General features: G+C 42.2%; 1 protein-coding gene across 6 annotated transcripts in view; it reads right to left on the bottom strand.

Annotated features, from left to right (window-relative positions):
- Window positions 1-428: 428 nt before the first annotated feature.
- Window positions 429-22,659, bottom strand: part of syt7a (synaptotagmin VIIa) — a 107,369-nt gene continuing 85,138 nt past the window's right edge. For 5 of the 6 annotated variants that reach the window (XM_004553000.5, XM_004553001.5, XM_004553002.5 and 2 more), the window contains 6 exons: window positions 18,795-18,897; window positions 16,299-16,560; window positions 14,577-14,746; window positions 14,123-14,237; window positions 13,247-13,446; window positions 429-12,378 (listed from right to left, as the gene is read on the bottom strand). In XM_004553000.5, coding sequence (XP_004553057.1) covers window positions 12,274-12,378; window positions 13,247-13,446; window positions 14,123-14,237; window positions 14,577-14,746; window positions 16,299-16,560; window positions 18,795-18,897 — 955 coding nt within the window. In that variant the 3' untranslated portion in view covers window positions 429-12,273. The remainder of the gene's footprint in view (window positions 12,379-13,246; window positions 13,447-14,122; window positions 14,238-14,576; window positions 14,747-16,298; window positions 16,561-18,794; window positions 18,898-22,659) is intronic. The other variant, XR_013099329.1, reaches the window with a different exon arrangement.

Here is a 22,659-nt window from a genome sequence, read left to right on the forward strand (position 1 = left end):
TTCCACCCATTTCCCAGTTTCTGAACTAAATATAAAGAAATTATGGGTGGATCAAGACTTTTGCACAACACTTGTATTTTCAACAAATTAAATGTTGTATAAAATAATGATGTGAAAAATAAAGTTCCAGAGCTCTTGTTGAAGTTATTACTCAATTTTGTAACAAATTTCAAGTATTCCATTTCACTTTAAGACAAATAGGTGAACGAGTTCATGCAGCTCTGTAGGACTCATCCTCTGTGAACCATGAATATCTATTTAAGTCAATCAATCTATTAAAGAGTTGCTGAGATTTCACATTCTGAATGAACAGAAACTCAAAGGTTCTTGCAGGTTAAGTGATCAGCTACAGCAGCATCTCAACTCCTGGAAGTACCTTGTAAAATGAAAGGCAATAAAGAAGACCAATGAATCTCTGGACACAGGTGTAGTAAAAATGATTCTTTAATATGGAACAAAATCAGAGCTCAGCTCCAAGGCTCCATCCACCCAACACACTTTATAACACTGATGGGTGGAGGAGAACGAGAAAATCAACCAGTAAGATCACAGTCCGCTCGGCCAAAAAACAGGAGAGGCTAAAAAAACATGGAACGCAAAACCAAAGTGCTACTGGGCTTGACCTCGAGACGCCCTGGCTTCCTTCCCTCCTGACCCAGGATGTGACCACGTGCACACGCCTTTCTGCTGCCTCCCAGGGCTCTCCCACCTTCTCCTCTACTCCACCCTCAGGAGGTCAGAGGCTCCTCACAAACACAGACGACCCATTGACCTCTAAAAACTGGGTGAGGTCAGCATTGAGGTGGATTAGGAGGAGCAAAGGGGCGTGTGAAGGTCGTTTACGCTGAGTGTGCTGCAAGCTGTGGGTGTGTAGTTCTCAGAGGGACGTGAAGCAAGGCGTCTTGGTTATTATCATGGCTCGCCGTGGAAACGTCTGTGGTTCAGTCCTCCTGCTGTTTTACTCCGAGTATATGTGGAATCTAATCAGCTTTAAATTGTTGTTCACTACAGATTCAGATGGAATGTTTTGAAGTTTCTGAGAAAATGAGACGAGGGCAGGAGAGAGAGGACGTCTGCGGAGGCCGCCCAGTAAGAACCCATTACTATACTAACACAGGGACATCAACAGAAGTACTACACAGATATGTACAGAGCAACCAAGCAACACATTGGAATACTGAGTAATAAATCTGGTGTGGGAAAGGGTTGGTAATAATAGTCCACTACGAATGCACATATCCCACTACTTTTTCGTGCAGTTGGTCCAATCTTTAAGGCTATTCTCCTGCTCTTGCTACAAACGGGCAGCAGTGAAGCCACCAAAACATAGATTTAAGTCTGTGCTTGACTTTGAATATGGCTGCTTTGTGATTCTGCATGCTGAGCTGACAGCTACCCATCTCCTCACACTTTGCATCAGGAGGGTAAAGAAAAAGAAGTATGATTGGGGGTAAGAGATTTGGGGGGAGTTATAAGCATGCCCTCTTTTTTGTGCTAAATCATTCTCTGGTCCACAGAGCTCTGTAGAAAAACAAGGTGTTCTTCAGAAATGTGGAAGGTGATGAATGAGAGATGCTAATGGTCAAAGGATCACAGATAGATCGGGAAGCACGGATTACTGTGAAATTAGACTCCGGTGGTGTGCACATTACCAGCTGAATGGGAGAGCAAATGAACAATTGAGCAGCGAGAATGGAAATCTATACTTGGCAGACGACTGAAACGTGCGGTGGGAAAAAAACAACAAGAGTGGACATGAGGAGGAGACACACATTGGTGGAGGGGGTGGGGGTGGAAGAGACGGGGCAGCTGCCAGCTTCAGAAAACACAGTCATCCTGCACCTTAATGCACACTGCATCACATGACAAACTACATCAGAGAGAGGAGGGAGGAGGGAGGCACTGCACAGAGAGCACTAGCACTACCATGGACGGACACACACCTAACATACACGCACACACATACACACTACTGCACAGGGTCCCAGTCTGCGTTCCACCGCACTCTCCTGGCTGCCAGAACCTCGCTGTGTCTTTGTCAAGAAAAGAAATGAAACAGCAAAATAACCGATTAACAAACAAACGGAAAGAAGAACACACACTTTGGATCCGACTGGCTAGAATAAAAAAATAAACCAGAAACGAAACTTAGAATATAAAAAGAGCCAGTGGCACTGGGTTTTACAGAAAGCATTTTTCTCAATAACTGGCTTTTGAACAGCTCTACGCTTTTTCTTTTAGTCTACCAAGTATATACTATTAACCTTACCAGGCAGCTAAAATCTATACAGTACTGTCATTTTTCATATATTTATAGATATTTATACACTTTACAAAGTTGGCAAAAATACATAAATAAATACATTAAATTAGATTGTACACATCACAACTGTGTGTTTTAAGTTAGAGCACTCTTTGTTGAAGAGTTGGGCCACGGCGAGTCGAGAAAAGGAGGTGAAGAAACAGGAGTGTTACCCTCGACATCCCTCAACGCAAAGAAGTCACCATCACACTTTGTCAGTAACATTTCGGAGTATGGCATTAGATCGGTTAAGTGTATTGCTTATTACCTACCTGATTAAAAATGTCCACATTATGGCAGGAGTTAGAGGCTGCTCTAACTGCATCAAGTCTATTTACAACCAGCGAGGAAAGTAAGAGACGCGCGCTCTGACGGATCTGGGTTTAGGGGAATTTTATTTTTAGTGTGTCTGTGGACTTTCTGACCCTGTGGGACTCCCTCTACAGGATGGTGTTACAAATGAAGGCAAGACTGTATCCACTGTCCTTCCTGCAGAAGGCTGCTGGGAGTATCTGCTGTACCATATCATGTCTGTTGGCAGAGACGGTCCTAAAAGTGAAACTGATAAGCTCCATCTCAGCACTGTCGACAGGCCCAGCCAGATACATAAGGCAATGACATATGAAAAATAGGGAAGTGGGTGTACTGACACCTGCAGTGAAAATAACTGGACTAGAGCCCTGTGCAGTTATTTATGTATATATTTGATAAAGCAGTGGGCTGAATATGTCTGTCAAGAAGGCACAGGGCACATTTTGGACATTTGGAAACAAGTCTGTCCTATTTTTAAAAAAAATTTTTTTAATGATTAAAAATAATTATTGCCATATGGCAAACATTTATAGCCTATATAGGTTATTTCTTATTTCTTCCTCAAGACTGTGAATTCTTTAAAAAAAAAAAAAAAAAGAAAGAAAGAAAGAAAAGGAAAAGCACAAGATGGGCCTATAATGTGGCAAGTTCATGTCAGTCACTTGTGCTTAACCATGAGTCTAACCCTCGAATAAGAGGCTGACTCACCAGCATGAAAATTGTCTTTACGGGGTCAGATGGATGGTTTATGTCCTTCTACTAGGAATACACTCTGTCCTCATACATGCCCATCCCCATGCATGGCCTCCAACAGAGAAAATAATGACTGCAAATTCAATGAAGACGGCATCATCGGTGTCAGAACAGGGCCAATCCTGCCTAACACAATGGCATTACAGTAAATCCCCAAGCCTGTGAGCAGACAGGGTGAGATGCGATGCCAAGCAAACCAGGACAGAGTGGCTCCACGGGGAGGCATGCAGCTCGCTTGAAAAGCAGGGCGCTGCTGGTTTTGGTGTTTGCAACACAAACGCAACCAAAGCTTTATGGCATGAGAAACACAGGCTACGATTAGCGCCACATATCGCACAATTTCCTGGAGGTGTGGGGGGAGGGTAAAGGGTATGTGGCAGTGTTGCTACGGCGGATCCGGGATGTGTTGGGTATCACTCCTTCCCTTTGTTTCTCTTGCCCTGACCACACGACACCTCCAACAAAAATACAGCAGACATCAAAAGCCCTTGTTCAAGAAGGGCAGGTATAATCAGCTTCAGTATCGTCAACATCACCACTGTTATTCATGAATATCATTGTTTTCGTCATCATTTCGAGTGACAAATGAAAACTCAGCGTACAACAAATGTTAATTTTTCACCAACAATATTTACATGAAGTTTTTCAAAAACAGAAAGCTTTTTCTTCTCACGGTTTCGGAAAGAAATAAACCCCAACACAAGAACACCAAGCACACACATACATACACACTGACCAACAGTCAAATGTGAACAGAAAGAAATAAAAGATATTATTACTCATTATTGTTTTTCATATCCATTTGTTACTATTCAAATAATGCTTACTTAAACCCTGATTGGGAGAAGTCACATTGGTTCTCACCAGATGCTTAAAACAATCGAAAGGGCGAGTTAGGGGAGGTGAGGTCTGTCTGTACAGGGCGACGCACACAGAAAATGACTGGACAAATGACAAAGGTGACCTGGAGGGGTTCAGGGCTTACTGAGCTGTCAGAACATGAGTCAGAAAAATAAAACGTCAACCGCAGATTCCCTAGAATGAGATTATGACGACGACTGCCTGATTTTAATCCGTGCATACACATTTAAAGTCCTCTAAGACGTAAAATAACTCTACCCTTAATCTAATATCGTAAAAACTACTGCAAAGCAGGCACCTTTCCAATAGAGTGACTCAATGATGCTCATCTGAAGAAAGCCATATCCATCAAGGAAAACTGCTTAAGAATAAGAAATGGTGCAGGAGAGTATGACAAGGACAAACAATATCATCAGGCTCAGAAGAATATCTTACTAATCCTTTGGCAAACAGATGTGACCCTTTCAGCCAATAAAGTTATTTAGAAAGTAAACAGAGGAGGGAAGGCTGCTGGTGACAATGATAAATTTGGGGATGCACAACCAAGAATAAACATCTCAAAGATAGGAGTCCAGGAATGACTCATATGCTTCACAACGCCAAGCTGATAACAGAACTCGTGGCAGTGTTCTAGTTTCCGCATCAGCAAGTGCGAGAGGGTCTGAGAGAGTCATTAAATGGGGGACGTGAGGCTAAATGTGGGTGTCCACAGGCCTGCCAAAGTTTGTTGTGAACGAATGGATGTGACTGAGCCGTGCAGCAACCTCTGGACCTGAATGAGTCTATGATTGGTACAAAAATGCTTTTGGTTGCTAAAGCTAACTTTCCCCTTCATAACTACTGCACTGGGGGTCTTTTTTTTAAAAAAACTCACCTATTTGGAGTTTATTAAGGCTTAAGATGATGGGCATGGCTGTTGTGGTTAACAGGTGTCCCTGCAGCTGGGAGCTCATCTCAACTAATTTGAGTCTCTGAACTCCACCTCAGGAGCATTTCTGTGGAATTATCAGAGAAATAATATGGCTTGTTGTTCAAGGTGTTTCCGTTTCGGTTTTGGTCAGTGAGTGTATGCATCCTGCTAACCAGGCATGATAGCCTCAGCTCAGATCTTTGCATTTCATGCTGTCTTCCACGTACGATCACTTCTGTCTACAAAAACCAACATGGCCCAAAATGCTAATGTTCCTGTAGCAAAATGTGGACTCCACAACAATTAGGTGAGGACACAGTAGATAGATATATAAAGTCTAGGATGGGCACAGGCACCAAACTAAAAGGGAACCACGAAGAGATGGAAACCAGTCATCCATGATGTCCTCAGTTGTTCATGTCTATGTTTGCGAGCAAGTATAATCCTGACTCTACAGCCAAATTTAGAATCTGCAGTAGTCAGCACCATGAGGATCCCTAATGAGGATCCCGGTCTGTTCTCTAAAACCTAAAAGATATGGTGCAAAGTCTTAAGCCACCAGTCATTTCTTTATATTGTGTTCAAAAAATCTATCTAGAGATTCAATCTACTGAAACATGCAAACATACAGAAATATAATATATAAGGCAAAAACAGGTATTACAGTTATGACCACCTTTATTCTTCAACACAGTCTGGATCCTACTAAGCAAGCTTTCCTATAATTTCTTTAAGTACTCTTCAGGAATAGTTCTCCAGGCTTCTTGAAGGACATTCAAAGCTCTTCTTTGGATGTTGGCTGCCTTTTGTTTGAATCTCTGTCAAGATGATCCCACCCTGCTTCAAAAACGTTGAGCTCCATAACCAAAAATGACCCATTGTGTGTTTTTGTATCCAGCTTTGCTATTATTGCATTGACAGTGTGTTTGGGATCATTGTCATGGTGAAAGACGAAGCCGTTGCCAATCAGATCTTTTCCAGATGGTGGATCAAAATCTTACAGTATTTTTCTGTGTTCATAATTCCATCAGTTTTGAAAAGATCCCCAACACCACTGGCTGGAATGCAGCCCCAAACCATGACAGAGCCTCCACTGTGTTTTACAGAATATTTGTAGAGACTCACTCTTGTACCTCTCTCCTGACCACTTCTGATGATAACCTTTCAAATTTGAATTCAGCAATCCATAAGACCTTTTGTCACTGATTTTCAGTCCAGTTCTTTTGTTATTTTTCATTCTTCAGCAGTTTTTTCAGTTTTCCTTCCTTCAGATTGGTTTCGTCGTCAGACTATTTCTGATGAGGCTTCAGTGAGCAGTAGATGGAGATACAGATCCTGCTGCAGATAGTTTTTTAGGCCTGCCACTTCTTGTGGCACCTTGACACTTTGTAAGAACACACAGCACACCATTCTGAGATACTAAGTTTATGTCTTATAGCTCTTTGGGAATCACCTTGTTGATACAAGAATGATATTTTATTCCTGTCAAACTGTGTCCTCTTTCCCACTTTTAAATTCAACTAAAGAAATTGTAAATTGATGTGTTTTTGCAAGTAACAAACTGCCTAAAGATGCAATTAAAAATTGATTCTTTGCTAAGTTGTCTGTGTAGACACAACACTGATTCATCCTTTGAGTTAGGTGCCTTGTTATGTTTGAATGACTCATAGGTCAGTGATGAGTGAATTAACAAATAAACAAACAAAAAAAACATTCCTTTCAAAAGGGTTATGAACTGGACTGAAAATGGTTGAAAATGTAGTCAATGTCAAGAGAAAATCATAGTAAGACCTTCAGAAAGCCTGGAGAACTATTACTCAAGACCACTTTATGAAAACCTGCAAGCTGACAGTAAGCAAAATATAAAGAAATGAGGGGCGGCTCAAGACTTTTCCTACGTACTCTACCTTGACAATAAAGGCTGGCATCAGCATGCCAGCATAATGATGTGATACAGGCATGGCAAAATTTAAATTTACTGCTTACTCTTAAGTGAGCCACTGAATATCTGTTAAATGGGAGTTTAGTAATGAGTAATGAGCAGTTTAGTTATCATGCCAGAATTTACCAATTAATATTAAATAAGCATAATCACAGCTGGTGTTCGGTTTTGTAGGTATTCGGGCATAAACCAAAGCACTAAAAAGGTTTTGACTGAATCATAATACCACAGAAAAAAGAGAAGAACCTAAAAAGGTTCCAGTTCATCCTGAGGGCAACATGAACGCCTGCACAAAAATCCAAGAACATCTTTCCAACAGTTAATGAGACTTTAACTAAAACGGAGAGAAAGAAAAACATCAGAGGGAAAGAAAAATTTACTAACTACAAAAATCCCCTCGAAGAGTCTTTATTCTCTGGGAAACTTGGAGTCAGCGATGGTTGTGTCAGTTATCTTGAATTGAAGCTTTGTAATCAAACACTAATTATCTACACCTGCACCTACCCGCCAGCTCCGCCAGGGAATGAAGAGATGATGAAAGACGAAGCCGAGCCTGAACACAAGGAGAGCGAGAACAGAGAGAGAAGTTGGTCCAAAAAAAAGAAAGGAAAGAATCTCGACTGGGAGCATCTGCACCGCTGCCATGCTGCATTCATGAGCTTAGGATTGTTGAAGGTCATTGCCGACGGTGTTGGTGCCAACAAAAAGCAATAAGTTTAGAGATGTGAGACAGGTGGCAATATAATAAAACTAGGATTTGGAAATTGCTTTCTCCTTTATACTGTTTGGCTCTGAGCGCAGCATCCATTTTAATAGTGCTGCTGTTTGACTGCTGGCAAAGACAACATAATATTCAGGACTCCTGGTTATTTTAATGGAGTGAGCAACTTCCTGGATAGTTGGGATACTGCTGTGCACACCCAATATTACAGTCACACCTGGATTTTGTTTTCCTTGTCACATGTAGAAACAATGGTTAACTTTATGGACTTTTTCTTTTTCTGACTACCAGCATATGTACTCTGTTTTAACCGAAACAAATGAAGATAATTGATGTCTAATTCTTTGCATATTTAACATTTGCAAGTATCAAGCTCTTGGTTTAAACAGAATGCTCTGCTTGGGAGCTGAGACCCTCTTCAGCAGCTAAACAAATACGCTTAACGGTGTTTTATCAGCTCGGTACGTTGTGACTTGTTCCAACTTTATGAGAATGGCTTGTAAACATGATTTTGAACTGATGACAGGCTCTTGAAGCTGTTTTTAATGTTTTTCCTCTTACTAACTTAAAACCTCACTCAAATTAACTCACTGTGAGACATAACACATTGTGAGTTTCTCATTTATGCAGAACTCATCTAACACATCAAAATGAAAGATTTTGTACTGAAACATTTCTTTCTTTTAACAGCTTTGCGATATGATGAAAGCTCACTTTGTTACCACTTAAAAGCAAAAGCAGAGATTTAAATGGGGAAAATTGTTGTTTTGCGGTTCTTTTAATTTTCGCCGATGTACCAGTGTGGTCTGTGGGAGTACAAACAAACGAGAAAGTAACGCCAAAATGACTAAACTGCATGTTGAGCTTTTCACGTCTCCGGTTCGCTCACTAAAACGTGCTCAAAGAAAGTATTAAAGTGTCTCTGGCTAATTATCTGCTGGCCCACCAATTGAGGAAAAGAGAAAATGTCACACGCTGAATTTCCATGTAAGAAATAATCTGTATTCAAAAGCTGTAAGTTTTAAAAGCTTGACCCTGTATCCTTTCAGCTTCCAGTCCTACCTGTCAGGATCAGAGGCATTACACGGTGCCTCATGTTTCTATAAATAAAGCCGTATCCCCAGGTTTACAGGGTCACTGATGACTAAGCTTTGTAAGCCCCTGTAGCATAGCAATTTATCACTTTTCGAGCAACGAGGAATCTTGGCAAAAGGAAATAGCAGAGGTACTGTGTTGACTCATCGCCTGCACGTGTGCTTTTCACAGCTTTAGCAGCGAACACCCACTGATTTCCATTTTTTCGCCGACGAGCTCTATCCCTGTCCATCACAAACATGGTAACTAATGAGAGTCTGCCACGTTTTCTTTTATTCTTAGCAAGTGATACCTCTGCAAATCGTGAGTCCCCCAGGTCCAAGGAGGCAGATATTTCTCCTTTCTGACCACCTAATGGGAGTGTAATGTGCTGTGACACTGCAGGCAGTGGCTGTCAAAACAGTGGGCCCTGTTCCACGGCTGGCCAATTGTTCTGAAGGTTGCTGGACTGGATCAGCGCATCGCGGCAGCCTGGCTCACACAAACCACACTACCCAGAACACACTGAGCACATGCCCAAGACCAGCTTAGAGAGCTACTGGACAAGGAGCAACGCACGCTTACACAACTGCAAATTCATACTGTCTGTCAAGTGTTGAACTGGTTGGCATAACTGAAAATAAACACCGAAATGCAAGATACTGTCAAATTGTTGCATGATGCGAGGAAATAAAATCCACTGCAGGGGCCACAGCTTTTTTTGATGAGGCCGAGTTAGTTCAAAACTACTCACGCTGCATTACGAAAATGGTTACGTTTCAGCGAAGAAACAAACTGATTATATTTACTTGGTAAGTCTGTTTAACTTGAGAGTTTCCTGAAATGAGGATTTTCATTTAGAAAATTAAGCCGCTGGAAGAAAAGAAAGGAACAGGTGACGTGATTCGCTTGTCAAGACTTCATGAATGCAAAAAAAAACCCCCACACAGGCAGGCTGTAGTAAAGAGCACACTAAGAAAGCAGATTTTTTTTTAAGTAGCTCTTAATAGTTGACAGCTTTTCCAGTTGCTGCTGCTTTATGACAGTTTTATCTACGTTACAGAAATATCGAGCTGTGTTGAATGTGCCGGGCAAAGAGGGCAACGGTACACTCTATGGTACTCTCTAGCACTCAGTGAAGAGATAATGTCTAATCTGCTTCTACGGTATCTCACGGTGGCAGATCAGGCCATTGTCTAATATCACACCTATTGTCTGTGATACACGCTTGCTCATTTTTCCTTTGAAGTGCAACAAAAACCCAAAGAATGTTTTATTGTTTTATTACTTTTCTTCCAGTGTGGAAACTGGAAAAATGCACATCGAAATGACTGTTTTAGATGCCTAACAATTGTTCAGCATTTTGAGGCGAGGAATACAGGACAGACTGTTGTTTAGAGCTCTGATCACGCTCTTGTTGTTGATCGACGCTTTGTGAAATAGCACTGCTGTGCTGGCCGGCTTCCACGTGACAAGAAGACAAGCCTGATATCTCCATCCCGGCCTGACATTTCAGACACCAGCAGTCTGCCACCAGGAGTGTGGTAGCTGACACACACACATGCACGTGTGCATGCACGTACATCGAGAAAAAAGAATAAAAAGAGGAGGATGAGAGCCCTGCATCCTCTATGACCTACATCTTCAAGCCCTGAAATCACAGAGAAGACGTCACCTCTCCCCAACTTCTGCTCGCCCTTTCAGACACTCCTCCCTTAATTTTTCACCATCACTATAATCATCATCATCATTATTATTGTTATTACATTTCCAAAAAGTGCAGATAGAACTTCCCCGTGCCCTCGTTCAGAAGGCAGGGCAGTAGAAGATGGGGAAACAATGGCAGTAAGAAGAGCAAGAAGAGCGCAACATGAGAAAGAGAAAAGAGAAGATTTCTACAGAACGGCTCCTGTGAAAACAAACGCACACCAACAGGCACACATCACCGCAGCACAGCGCACAGTCAAAACGGACGGAGATCGTCACCCCCGTCAGCGTAAAACATGAGCACGGGGCAGCACAAAGAATTCATAGCATCATTAAACAGACGGAAGTGTGCACATGCAAACCCACGTGCACGTGCGTAAACTGCACAAACGTGGCCTCTTGCCTCTGCTCTCATCTTAACGTTGGAAGAAGATTTTAAACTCGTTTCCTCAGTTGGTGATGCTGTGAAAAATGACATCATAGTATCTTGAGGGGGAGGAAGGATCTGTTTGCTTGTTTGTGTTTTCATCTTCTTTTTTCTCTCTCTCCGTGTCGGGGCTTTTTTGTCTGGAAAACATCAGGAGCGCTCCGTTTCACAAGTTCATCGTGTCCCTGCTTTCCCAGCTTCGGAAAGTTCAGTTTATTTTTTAAATTTTTAATCTCTATTTTTGTCGGAGCTACAGCACAGCACCCACAGCACACAGACGACGAGGAGGAAGAGGGGGAGGGACGTCCAGAAAGGGGGAGTGGGGGAGGAATTCGCTAACATTGTGCCAGGGGAAGAGAAATTGGGAACAATAAAGGGGGAAAAGAAGAGAGAAAAAAGGGACATAGGGAAGAAAAAAGAGGAGAGAAGAGACAGCGGTATCAACAATTCCATCTTGAGCTCAGCTGGTTTCATTACACACCATATATTGATTGCTTTCAACAACTTCAGCTGAACATTAAACCACTTTTGAGTAAAAAGGAGGAAGGACTGAAAAGTAGGGGGAATATAGTACTCTTGAGACAGATGACAAGGACGAGGCGGCAAATGAAGAGACGGAAGAGATGGGAAACAGCAGGCGACCTATGAGTAATATACTGTATACTAGTCGTGTGTATAGGGGAGTTCTGCCAATCTATACACCTAATATATTCATATGTATATGTACATACAGTACATACTGTATAGTATTGTATACCTGGAATATTCATACAACAGGATTATATGAGATTAGATCATTACTGACGATTCTCTGTGATCCCACGGGACTGGCACCTTATATGGGTCAGGGGCTGCAGTGCAGTTCAAAACTAAGGGATCGGCAAAGGAATTGATTATCAGACCTCCACAGGCAAAGTGCATAAGGACGGACAGACGGACATACAGACAGTCAGAAACAGGGGAACCATTGGCAAAGGGGTGAGACACGGAAACTGAGATGGGGCTGTATGAGAGGAGGGAACACAAGAGACGGGTCGGGGAGAAAAAATTTGAGATCCTTGAAAGAAAAGAGAAAAGGACTTTAAAGGTTTAAGAGAGCAGATGGCTAATTGTACCCGTGTTTCGCAGCCTGGCAGCAAGTCAGTCTTGTGCATAAGGACAGGAGTGGGAGGAGGGGAGAGATAGAGAGGAGAGAGAGAGAAGGAGGAGGAGGAGGGAGGGATAGGAGACGGGAAGGGGCCATGAAGGAAGCTGGGTAGTGCGATCAGGCCTTGAGAGCGTGCCACTGGGCGACATTAGTGCGCGGCCGAGCGAGCATGTCTTTCCAGTGCTTCACTTCCGCTGGTCCACTCTTCCACGATAGGTAGATCTGAGAGAGGGGAAGAAAAAAGGCAGAGGCTTGATGAGGGAATAAATGTTAAAGTAATGGCTTTTTGTCATTCTCACGTGCATTTTGGGTTCAAGTTTCTCATGGCTTCACTCAGTCATGACAACACCTTTGCAAAGAGAGCCGTTCTGTGCATGCAACGTCTGACATGCACCACATGCGAGGAGAGCCTGGAAAGCTGCAATGAGTTGGAAACTAATGAAATGAAGAAAGAACAGTGTCTCAGCTTTCACACAGGCTGCATAACTGATGAAGGTAAAATGCATTTTGCTGTTGCCTAAATTAGCAAATTTTCCTTTTTTTTTGCCTGGAACCTGTTACTTTCTCAGCTCCGCCATGAAATTAGTCTGGCACATAAATCCACATCAAAATGGCACGTAGTTTTCAGTCTGTGTGCTAAACTAAACTAAACCATCTGGTGGCTATATTTTCAAAGGACAGACATGAGAGTGGTAACAGTCTTCTCATCTGTTTACCCAGAGAGTGAATTATTAGCTAACAAACCCAGCTCTTCCGTTAAGAGGAAAACGGCCAGCAGGGTGACACGATCCTCACCAGATAATCAAAGCCTGAAGCTCATTATGCTCCTGGATGATTTCTCCTTATTGATTGTTTTGCTCGCTGCTGGTGAATAATGTATGAGTGTATAATTCATTAATTAATTACTGTATTATCTTCCTTGGTGTGCTCTCTGTCATTGCCGTGGTCACAGAGTAAACTGCAATGACAAGCTGACCTACCTCGGTAGCGACTGCTTGTTCCCTGAAAGTACTTTTAATCAGTTGCAGTTTCAGACTTTGTAACAAGGAGGCTTGCACGTCCTGAACAGACGGCACCTGTGAAACCTTACCTTGCCAATAACATCGTTGCGGCTGAGTCTGTCCTTATCCATGACGGTGATGATGATGGTAGTCTCCCTCAGCACATGGGCGGGCACGTCAAAGGGGAAGGACTCATTGAAGACGGGGTTGAGACAGCGCTTCATCACCACCGTCTTCTTCTTCTCTACACGCTTGTCCTTGTGCATCAGCCACACCTTCACATAGGGATCTGCAGCGTGGAAGCAGAGTGCGGTGGTTTACATGAGCGAGACGATGAAGATGCACATGGTGATTTTTTTTTCTTATTCTTTTTTTTTAGGGTCAGGTTTGCAATTACCCTCCTAATTGTTAAAAGTCAGAAAAGGCAGCAGGGAAGCAGATACCTCGTTTGAGCTCAAGGTCAACTTATCCCCCGAGCGAGGAAACATACAAATGAGGAAGTATTTATGGAAATAGGGCCTGGGATCTGTACTACTAGTTCTGGAGCATTGTGAGATTCTGTCATACTACCAGCCACCAGTCCTACTACTGCGGGAAGCTGTAATTGTACTAGAAATATGCCACAGAGAGCATTTCACAGCGAGACAGGACACTTTAAAAACTAGCAGCAACCAGACTGAGCTGACACAGATTTGGCTAGGAGGTTGAAGATCCTCATAGATATACAGAAAGAGAGGACAGGAAAGAGGGAGGTCAATGGAGAGACGCTTGAAGTAATGTCACCTTGCTGCTGTAGCTATCGACGGTGGCCAGCAACCGTCCTGTTAGCAGACGAGTCATTGAGTGTTTGAACACAGAGACAGAGCCTTGTGTGAAGCACAGAGCTTCCAAAGTCAGGAAGGACTTCCAGCTGCTGAGAAATGCTTAGAGAAAGAGAGCCTAAACAAACAAAGGGGAGTGTATACCTGAGGTGCCCCCGATATCCATGGCTTTGAGATTGCGTGCTTTGATGATGTTCACAGTGATGGTGTTGGCGGTGGGATTATAGCAGAGAGACACCAGCAGGTCTCCTCGTCTCCCCTGAGGAACACACACACACACACACACACGCAAACAAACACAGCGGAGTATGAATCACCCAGCCTAATATCAGATTTCATCAGGGAATATCAAACTCCAGGCTACTCACTAGCTTGTTGTGTAATCTTATATCACTGCCCTTTCTGCTCTAACCTCCTTGTGCCAAACACAGACCATCCAGCACCCAGGCAGGCATGGGCGAGCACGTGGCTCACCCGCCAAAAATAAAAATATGTCAATCCAGCTCACATGCTGAAAACTGTCAACAAATTTGTCACACGTGTTTTAATAAAACCGCACGTCGCGGCTCGACCCCGCGGTCACCCCTCCCTTCCTTACACTGCCATCACTGCAGGGCTTCAGCTCCTTCCAGAAGGTCTTTAACTGGCCCAGTTCCACCTTATTAAGGGGGACTGACACCTCTCCAATGGGGTCATTCCTGCTGAAACGGTCATAGTCCAACACCTGAAGGTAGAGAGTGCGCTCTCTCACCTTCTCATAAGGGAAGCCTAAAACAGAGACAGAAACAGAAAACACTGAAGGGTGAGGGCTAAACCACAGAGAGGGAAGAAGGCCAGTGTAATCTGCAGCAGTGCAAAGAGGGATGGTTTTGGCTGAGAAGTAATATTAGGCTCCAGTAAAAAAACAGCCAACTCATTCATTTTTCCTAGAGCACAGGCCATTGTTCTGATTTTGTAAAAGGTTCTGAACATTACTTTTGGCTGTTTTACCATTTCACAAGCAATTCAAATCATACAGGAATGAGACACTTCACTGCCATCTGCGCGACTGCTACGAAACCTCTGCAGTGTTCAAGAGCATTCGTTATTATTCGACTCAGAATGATTTCCGCAGTTTCTTAAACTGGAGCTTTTATCAATGCAAAAAAATGTTGTTGCAGTTTCACACGTTATGTGTTTTCACACATCTCCCACAATGCTCTTTTTGTGTTGAGAGACAGCTCTTTGTAACAGCTCGGTAATCGCACTGCGCAATCTGAATCCTTTGCCGTGACTATTTAAAAAAGACACATATTCTTGAAGCAATAGTTTTACATTTTAAAATGGAGCTTTTGAATTTATCTCTTCGTGCCTGTTTTCAGTCTTTATGCAAAGCGAAGCAGCTCCTGGCTGCGTGAGTATTAAGTGGTCTCAATCTTCTAGCATTATTCTCAGCAAGAAAGCAAATGACCAAATCTCCCTAAATGTTCAGTTATTGATTTAAATTGGTTTACAGCTATCCAAAGCCCTAATTATAGAATTCATCCCCCGCAAATGTCATGGTCCCAGGTTGTTGTGATGTTTTTGAGCATTGGTTTGTTGTGTTGATTAGGTTTAATTTCTGTTTGGATTTTATCTTTTCCTCCCAAAGTTCATAGCAACCTCAATGTTTCGCCATCTTGCCTTGCAAATCTTTCTATGTTTTAGTGCCTTTGTCCCCCTTTTTACATCTCATTTAGCTTTTTGCATCTTTTGAATATTTCCTGTTTTAATTTGAAAGCTAGTTATACTTTACCATTTTTCCAGCTGTGGTCAGTCCCCAGTCGTGTCCTATTGAGGAGTCAATCCCAGTGTGTATACAGACTCGTACTTCATGTTCCAACTTGTTTGCTCTGGTTTGTTTTATCCATTTTTTGGGGGTGTTATTCTCAAGGGGACAGATTAAATGAACAAGAACCTAAGAACTAGACATATAAATGACTAGACTAGGAAGAGCAATGAAAACTGAATCATAAATAAAACTAAATCAAAGAATATTAATTAAACCAAAAACACATAAACACTGGGTCACAGACCCAGGACCATGACGGTTATATTTGATTAGCTTTTGTTTGTTATCTGACTCAGCTTCTTACAAATGTGCAACATGATTTTACATAAACACGCAATTAAAAGTGTTACTACTTTTGGTTATTGTACATGACAGATTTATAGTTTTTTCTGTTGTTTCAGGCTATCAAACTGAAAGCAATGATGTCCCAATCAAACCACAGATGGCAGCATATTTGGAAAAGGTGATGGAAAATATTTAGTGAGAACATTCCAGTATGTAAACACAGACCCTCAAACAGGAAGGTTTCGTTCCAGTGGGGGTTGAGGTTCTTCCTCTTGACCTTGGTCTCCAGCTTGTGCTTTTTGTCAGGCAGTAGGTAGATTTTAACAAAGGGGTCGGAGGTGCCAGAGAAGTCCTTGGCCGGGAGGTCCTGGCCCCTGAGAACTTTGACCGTGAGGGTCGTGTTCTGGAAACTGTAGCCTATGCTGAACTGGATCCGACCCAGCTTTTCACTGATGGGCCCTTCATCATCCTCCGAACCTGGGGACAGCTGCAGGGCAACAAAAGCAGACAAATAATTATAATGCTCAGATATTCAGCAGCAGCAGCAGCAGCCACTCACATGAAACTCTCAATCCAAGGGCACAGATCTGGTGTCACACACACACAGACCTTGACAGAGAGAAGCTGTGAGGGGAGGAGATTTTAGGGCTGCGTTTCTATCACGGTGTGCTAAAGCAGCTGCTCAAAGGCAGGGATTGTTCTGACATTAAGAAGACTGAGAGAGCTTAATTTCCTTACTAATGTTCTTAAGAGGCAGGAGGTGCTCAGATTGGAGATAGGGGAGCTTTAGACCACCCATTCTCTCTCACAGCCACTCTGACTGCTTTATCATTGCTGTGCACTAAAAGGCCACTATCTGATGGAAGCAACGGCCGGAGAGAGGGGAGCAGAGAGCGGGAGACAAACAGAAAGAGGAGGAAAGAGGGAGCATTGTGTGAGAGGCTTGGAGAGAACAGGCAGGAAAGCAAAGCTCAAGGTTGGCATTCTGCACTTGCAGCTGTCTTTACAATCATTTCTTTTCTCCCTGCAGCTCCACCTTCTGCCTCTGTCCTTTATTTTTTCCTCTCCCGTTCCCACTCGCTTTCTAACAATAACATAAATTGGAACAAAGAATTCTGAGAACTCTGAGTGGCGATAAACAACCACCAGTTTATTAAAGCCACTATGTGCAGCCGTTACCTCTAACAAAAAGTAAAGCTGTGTTATGCAGGCAAAGTCTCACTGAGCATTATTTGAAACTGTTGATTTTGCTCCCCGAGGCCAGGGCTACAATTTCAAAGTGACAAAGACTCGCTCAGCAATATGTCAATATGGCATTATGGACTATCAAGCAGAGAAAGTGTGAAATTCTCCAAGTCTAATTTATCAAACAGCGTGAGTCACCTTGCATGCCTGTTTCGTTTGATTGTCACTGTAGGAACTGCCTGTATGTTGTTCTATTACAGCTCCCTTACTGCCAGCTTTAGATTAACCTGTGTATGGATTTACCATAGCACTGCAACACGTGCCCTACCTGGTGACTGAGAATTACCTTCTGGGTATGTGGCCAAAAGTACTTGGACACCCTAATATTAAAGAATTTGGATTTTTCATTTCAAAACAACAGACACCATGAAGACTCCTTTAATCTTCAAGGACATCTTTATTAACGATGTCAGACACTCACTTGAACCGATAAGGTAGAACTCATATCAGCTTTCTGATTCATCATTAAAACTCTTGCAGGTGACAGCTCTAATGAGGCTCTTCAATACAAAACAAGAATTGGGATGCCAAGATCAGGTTGCTCATAATGTGGCTGAACCAAACTTGTAACATAACTGCTCTCTTTACTTTGGATAAGTGGATGGATTTGGTTTCAGAGCATGTTTTTACTCCTTACTTTGCACAATATCAGTCAGAATATAATATAACCATCTCAGCAACACAATTCTGACTGCGAGCGCAGCAGCCTCATCCATATGCTGTTCATATCTTCGGTTTGCATCAGACAGCCAATTGAAAAAGCTTAAAGGGAGGTTGGCCTTAAAGGGGGAGGAGCTGAAACCGCTTCTTTTAGGCATTAGATAATATGAGGATCTGTGCTAAGTCTAATATAAGATAAATATGGATTGAATGGATTGGACAGTGAACTGATCAAAGATATTTTACAGAATAAAATTATGAAAGTAGAACAGGGGATAATGCATCCCTTTCTCAAATGGTGCTTGCAGATTACAACTTTTATAGAAAGCCTGTAACATGAACTGAAAACTGTCTACTACCAGTCCTTAAAGCAAAGCAAAAACCAAAGGATCCACCTTTAAAATTCCATCCAATCTAGGTCTTTACTTAAAAGCCCCAAACTAACAGCGAAAAACCTACTTATTAGTGTATGGACTGATATAGCTTACTTTTACACCAGTATTGTTTTTCTGACACTGTTAAATGGGCTACTTTTTTGCACTGCCCAACATAGTTTTTCTATAGTATGATTTTCAGGCACTCAGTCCCATATAAATTGAGCTTGTACAATAATTATTATTAATAATAATATTGCCAGCTGTTTCAGCTTCTATGGGAGTTCTTTACATCTTCAGTAGAAACCAGCTAACTTGCCCTGGTGGAAAAAATAATCTACTTCCTTTCACTGAAAATTAGCAGCCTAAACAGTAAAAGTCAGGTTATAGACCAATCATATCATAGACAGCAAGATGGATTTGAAGTGGGACATTGTCTTACCATCACCATGTCTCCAGTGAGAGAGTTGGCCAGGTCGGTTACAGAGGAGTGGCCATCAGCATCAGGAGGTTGGCCCTTGGGGCTGTTGGCTGGCTTGTTGCCTCTGCAAAGAAAAGCTCAGGTTGAAAGCAAGAAAAGACAGCGAGGACATGTGAAGCTAATTCATCTACAGAAAGAGAGAATGTCTGAGCACCCAGGGAGTCCAACCTCCACCTGTTTAACGCTTGAAACCTGCCTATCTGGAACAATCGATGGTGGTCCAAGTTAACTTTGGATAGATGTCACTTCAAGCTGCTTTTTCTGTAGCTTTCATGAGCAAAGCCAAGTAAAATGTGCCAAAGATTCCACAGATTAATGGCGGGCGCTAGAACTGAGGACAGTTGATGCGGCAAGTGGTGTTTGAGGAAAACTGGAGTCTGAGATGACTATATATAGAGAGCTCCACCCTGGCAAACATCCACATCTTTACAAGAAAGTTACCTCCACTAAAAAAAAACCCAAAACAAAGACATTTTCAGACAAAACATAAAACAGAATCACTAAATTTATTGACACAATCCGATTAATCATCCTGGTAGAAATTATGCTCAGTCTTTTGACAACTAACAAATGACAACTTTAACAGGACACACATGTATAATGACATATATAGCAACATGACGTTACTTTAAAAACAGTAGACAGACATATATAGCAACATGAAGATGACCAGATGTTTAACAGGACAGACATTACACGGCTTTGTAAAGTATTTTGCGTGTTTAAATTTCCCTCAGTTGCACCAACATCACAAGTTTTATAAAAACAAAGGTGAGTGCAGAAATCTGCCATGGAACAGCTGGTTCTTAGGTACAGATGTTAATAGATGTGAAGTTTAGTTCCTTGTCATGAGTATTGTTTAAAAAACAACATGTGGGATAAACATTCTGGGAGAAAAATCACTATGTTCATACATCGAGAAAACAAGAATCACAAAGTGGACAAAAAAAAGGAAATTAGCAGAAGAAGACAAAAAAAATTAAAGAGAATAAATATTTTAAGATTAAAGGAAGTGTGAACAGATATCACAAGAAAAGAGAGTCAGATGCAAAAGTCCTGCATAACATGACGCATTGGACAAACAGCACTGGATAAATGACTAGTCAAGGCACATGGAGAGGCTGAACACTGAAACACCAACAGACAAACAAACAGTGAATCGAGAAGGAGAACAAGAACAGAAACACTGAGAAAGAGAAAAGCAATGAGCAGACACAGAGAGGACACACACACTAACACTGGATGGAAATCATAAGGACTGCAGATAAGACAGAAGGTTCAAAAGGGAACGTGAGAAATAGAAAAAGCAAGCTGAAAATTATTTATCTGTATTAGAAGAGATAGCAAGTATTAATAGTATGAACAGTAAGAGAAAAAAATAACAAACACCAGCACATTAAAGAGAAATAGAGAGCTGCAAGAAAAGATAGGGAATGAAGGAAGGAAAGCCTGGAAACACAAGAGAGGCTTAGTTTGGTCAGTCTGATAAGTATCAAAGAATAAGAGACAAAAAAAGAAGGCTATGCACACGTAATATCTTTAACAGGAGACAAAGGGGCATACATGCTAAAAAAGAGGAGAGAGAACACAGAGAGTAAAAGAAAAAGACAATAAATACAATTGATCTTCAGGAAAAAGAGAGCAAGAAGCACTATTCTCTGCATGGAGAGCTCAAAATAATCGATAGAAGAACCAAAAAATATAGAGAGAGGGGAAATAAGGAGTCGATATACCACACGAAATGATAATACCACCAAAAACACAAAAAGGAACAAGTAGTAGGAAAAGCACATTTAGAGTGTTACAAAAGAGGGTGTTGATAGAAATTAAGTTGAGAACTACAAATGATAAAAGTTGATTTTAAGACGAACCTGAATTTTCAACCATTTAGCAACACTCTAAAAGTGTGGACCAGGGACACAGGGGCCAAAGCACAAACTGGCATTGGCTACATGTGCATATATGTTATATGCAAGTAGTTGTCACTCGGAGAGTGAAGGCAATGCCTTGAACAGGCAGTAGACAAGGAGCCCATAGAAAGTCTGTCTGTCCGGCCAGCATTCTCTGTCGAGCTTTTCACCAAGTTTGTTTCGAGGGATGTTTTTTGGTTTGTTTGTTTTTCTGGACCCACTAAGCTTCGAATTTGGATGACAATTGATGTTGAATGCAATAATGTGTACATTTTTGCAGAACACACGGACAAAACTAGAGGAAAATATACTGACAAATAGACAGACAGAAAAGGCGAGCAAACAAGACAAGCAAACAATCACTTCAACCAGCAAAGGAACCGGAGTGAGACGGGGGGGAAGGAGGGATGTTAACCATTTCAGGAAGGGAAGGGGATGCTTATGAATTGCTGTTAGTTGTATTAGTCGCCAAGGGAGGTATTTGCATTTCCATATTGCCTGATTATTATTGCTTTTATTGTTATTATTCTGCACTGGCTCTAAACTGCAGGCAATGAGTTTGAGAGAATCAAAAAGCTGCGCAAAACACTACACCTAAAACATGAGCATCTACTCAAGAAGTCTAAAGCAAAGGGAGACTCTTAGGGCTTGAAGTAAAGCAAGGCACCTCCCTCCTCCTCCACCTCCCAACTATCGATGGGGGAGTGAACGTCTTCAATTATTCATTCTCCTTCATGCTTCATTCAGGGGTTCAGTGCATTCTCAGGTAAGAGCTACTGCTGTCAGGGGAATGGCCGCTCTATAAGGCTTGCTCTACAGCACCTGAGGTGGTCCTCTGCTCCCTGCAACCAGGCTGCTTTAAAGAAACGTCTGGGCCTGCGGATCAGTTAGCGCTTCCAGATCGTACATCTCATTGTGTATTGAAAGTGATTGGTTTCAGTTTATTCAATTTCTAGCAAGGCAATATTAAATGTGGCAGATGGCATTACTACAACTGATACATTTTGGTGCCAATGCTTTTTCCCTCTGACCCCATGGGGGTTGATGTGGTTGACATGATTTAAGCCTGCAGTTGTCTACAGTATCCAGTGGGGGGCAGAGTAGACTCAGATCAGATTCTCCCACAGCTAAGACACAGAAAGTGGGCTGTTGGCATAGCAACGACTCTAGAAACACAGACCATACATATGAGGGTTTGGGATGTGTGTGACAAGAGGATGTTAGGAGTGGCCGCAAGGGAAGGGTGTGTTTAGAGGAGTGCAACAAACAGGCAAACACACTGAGAACAAAGAAGTTAAGGTATAGGATATATGACAGGTACAGGTGAGAGCCTCGCAGACACACACATTCACATACAGACGTATGGAGGCAGGCGGGGCCACTTTGGGTTTCACCGTCCTGTGATACTATCCTGTTTTGTTACCTGACCGAGGGCCAGCAGCTCGTAGAGGGGGGAAGGGGGAGAAAGACACTCCACTTCTAGGCTGGAGAGAGACGCGAAAAAGAGAGCCCAGCCCAGCCCCTCTTTTTTTAAAAAAAAAACACATTCAGACTCCCCACCCCTCTGCAAACATGTCACACTCAAGCAAACACGCTCACCTGAAACCATGAAGTGATGTATTTCAATGTATATGCTCAATTTCATAGCCGCCATCTGTCATTCTTTACAGGTAGGGCATACTTTCCAGGCTCAGTCACAGTCAAAACCACAACAGTGCATTGCTTACATAACTCATTATCCACATGAAACACAGGTACATTCACACTAGACTCAGCCACTCGTCCCCTATGTGAAAAAGAAAATGTTGTAAAAACTATATGCCGCATACTATCATTTACTCATGAAAGTGGCTGCTTTCTCATTTTTCCTGCACAGCATACTGTTTGTTTATAACTGTGTTGCATAAAAAAATGCA

Source organism: Maylandia zebra, linkage group LG7 (assembly GCF_041146795.1).
Source record: "Maylandia zebra isolate NMK-2024a linkage group LG7, Mzebra_GT3a, whole genome shotgun sequence".
NCBI classification, from domain to species: domain Eukaryota; kingdom Metazoa; phylum Chordata; class Actinopteri; order Cichliformes; family Cichlidae; genus Maylandia; species Maylandia zebra.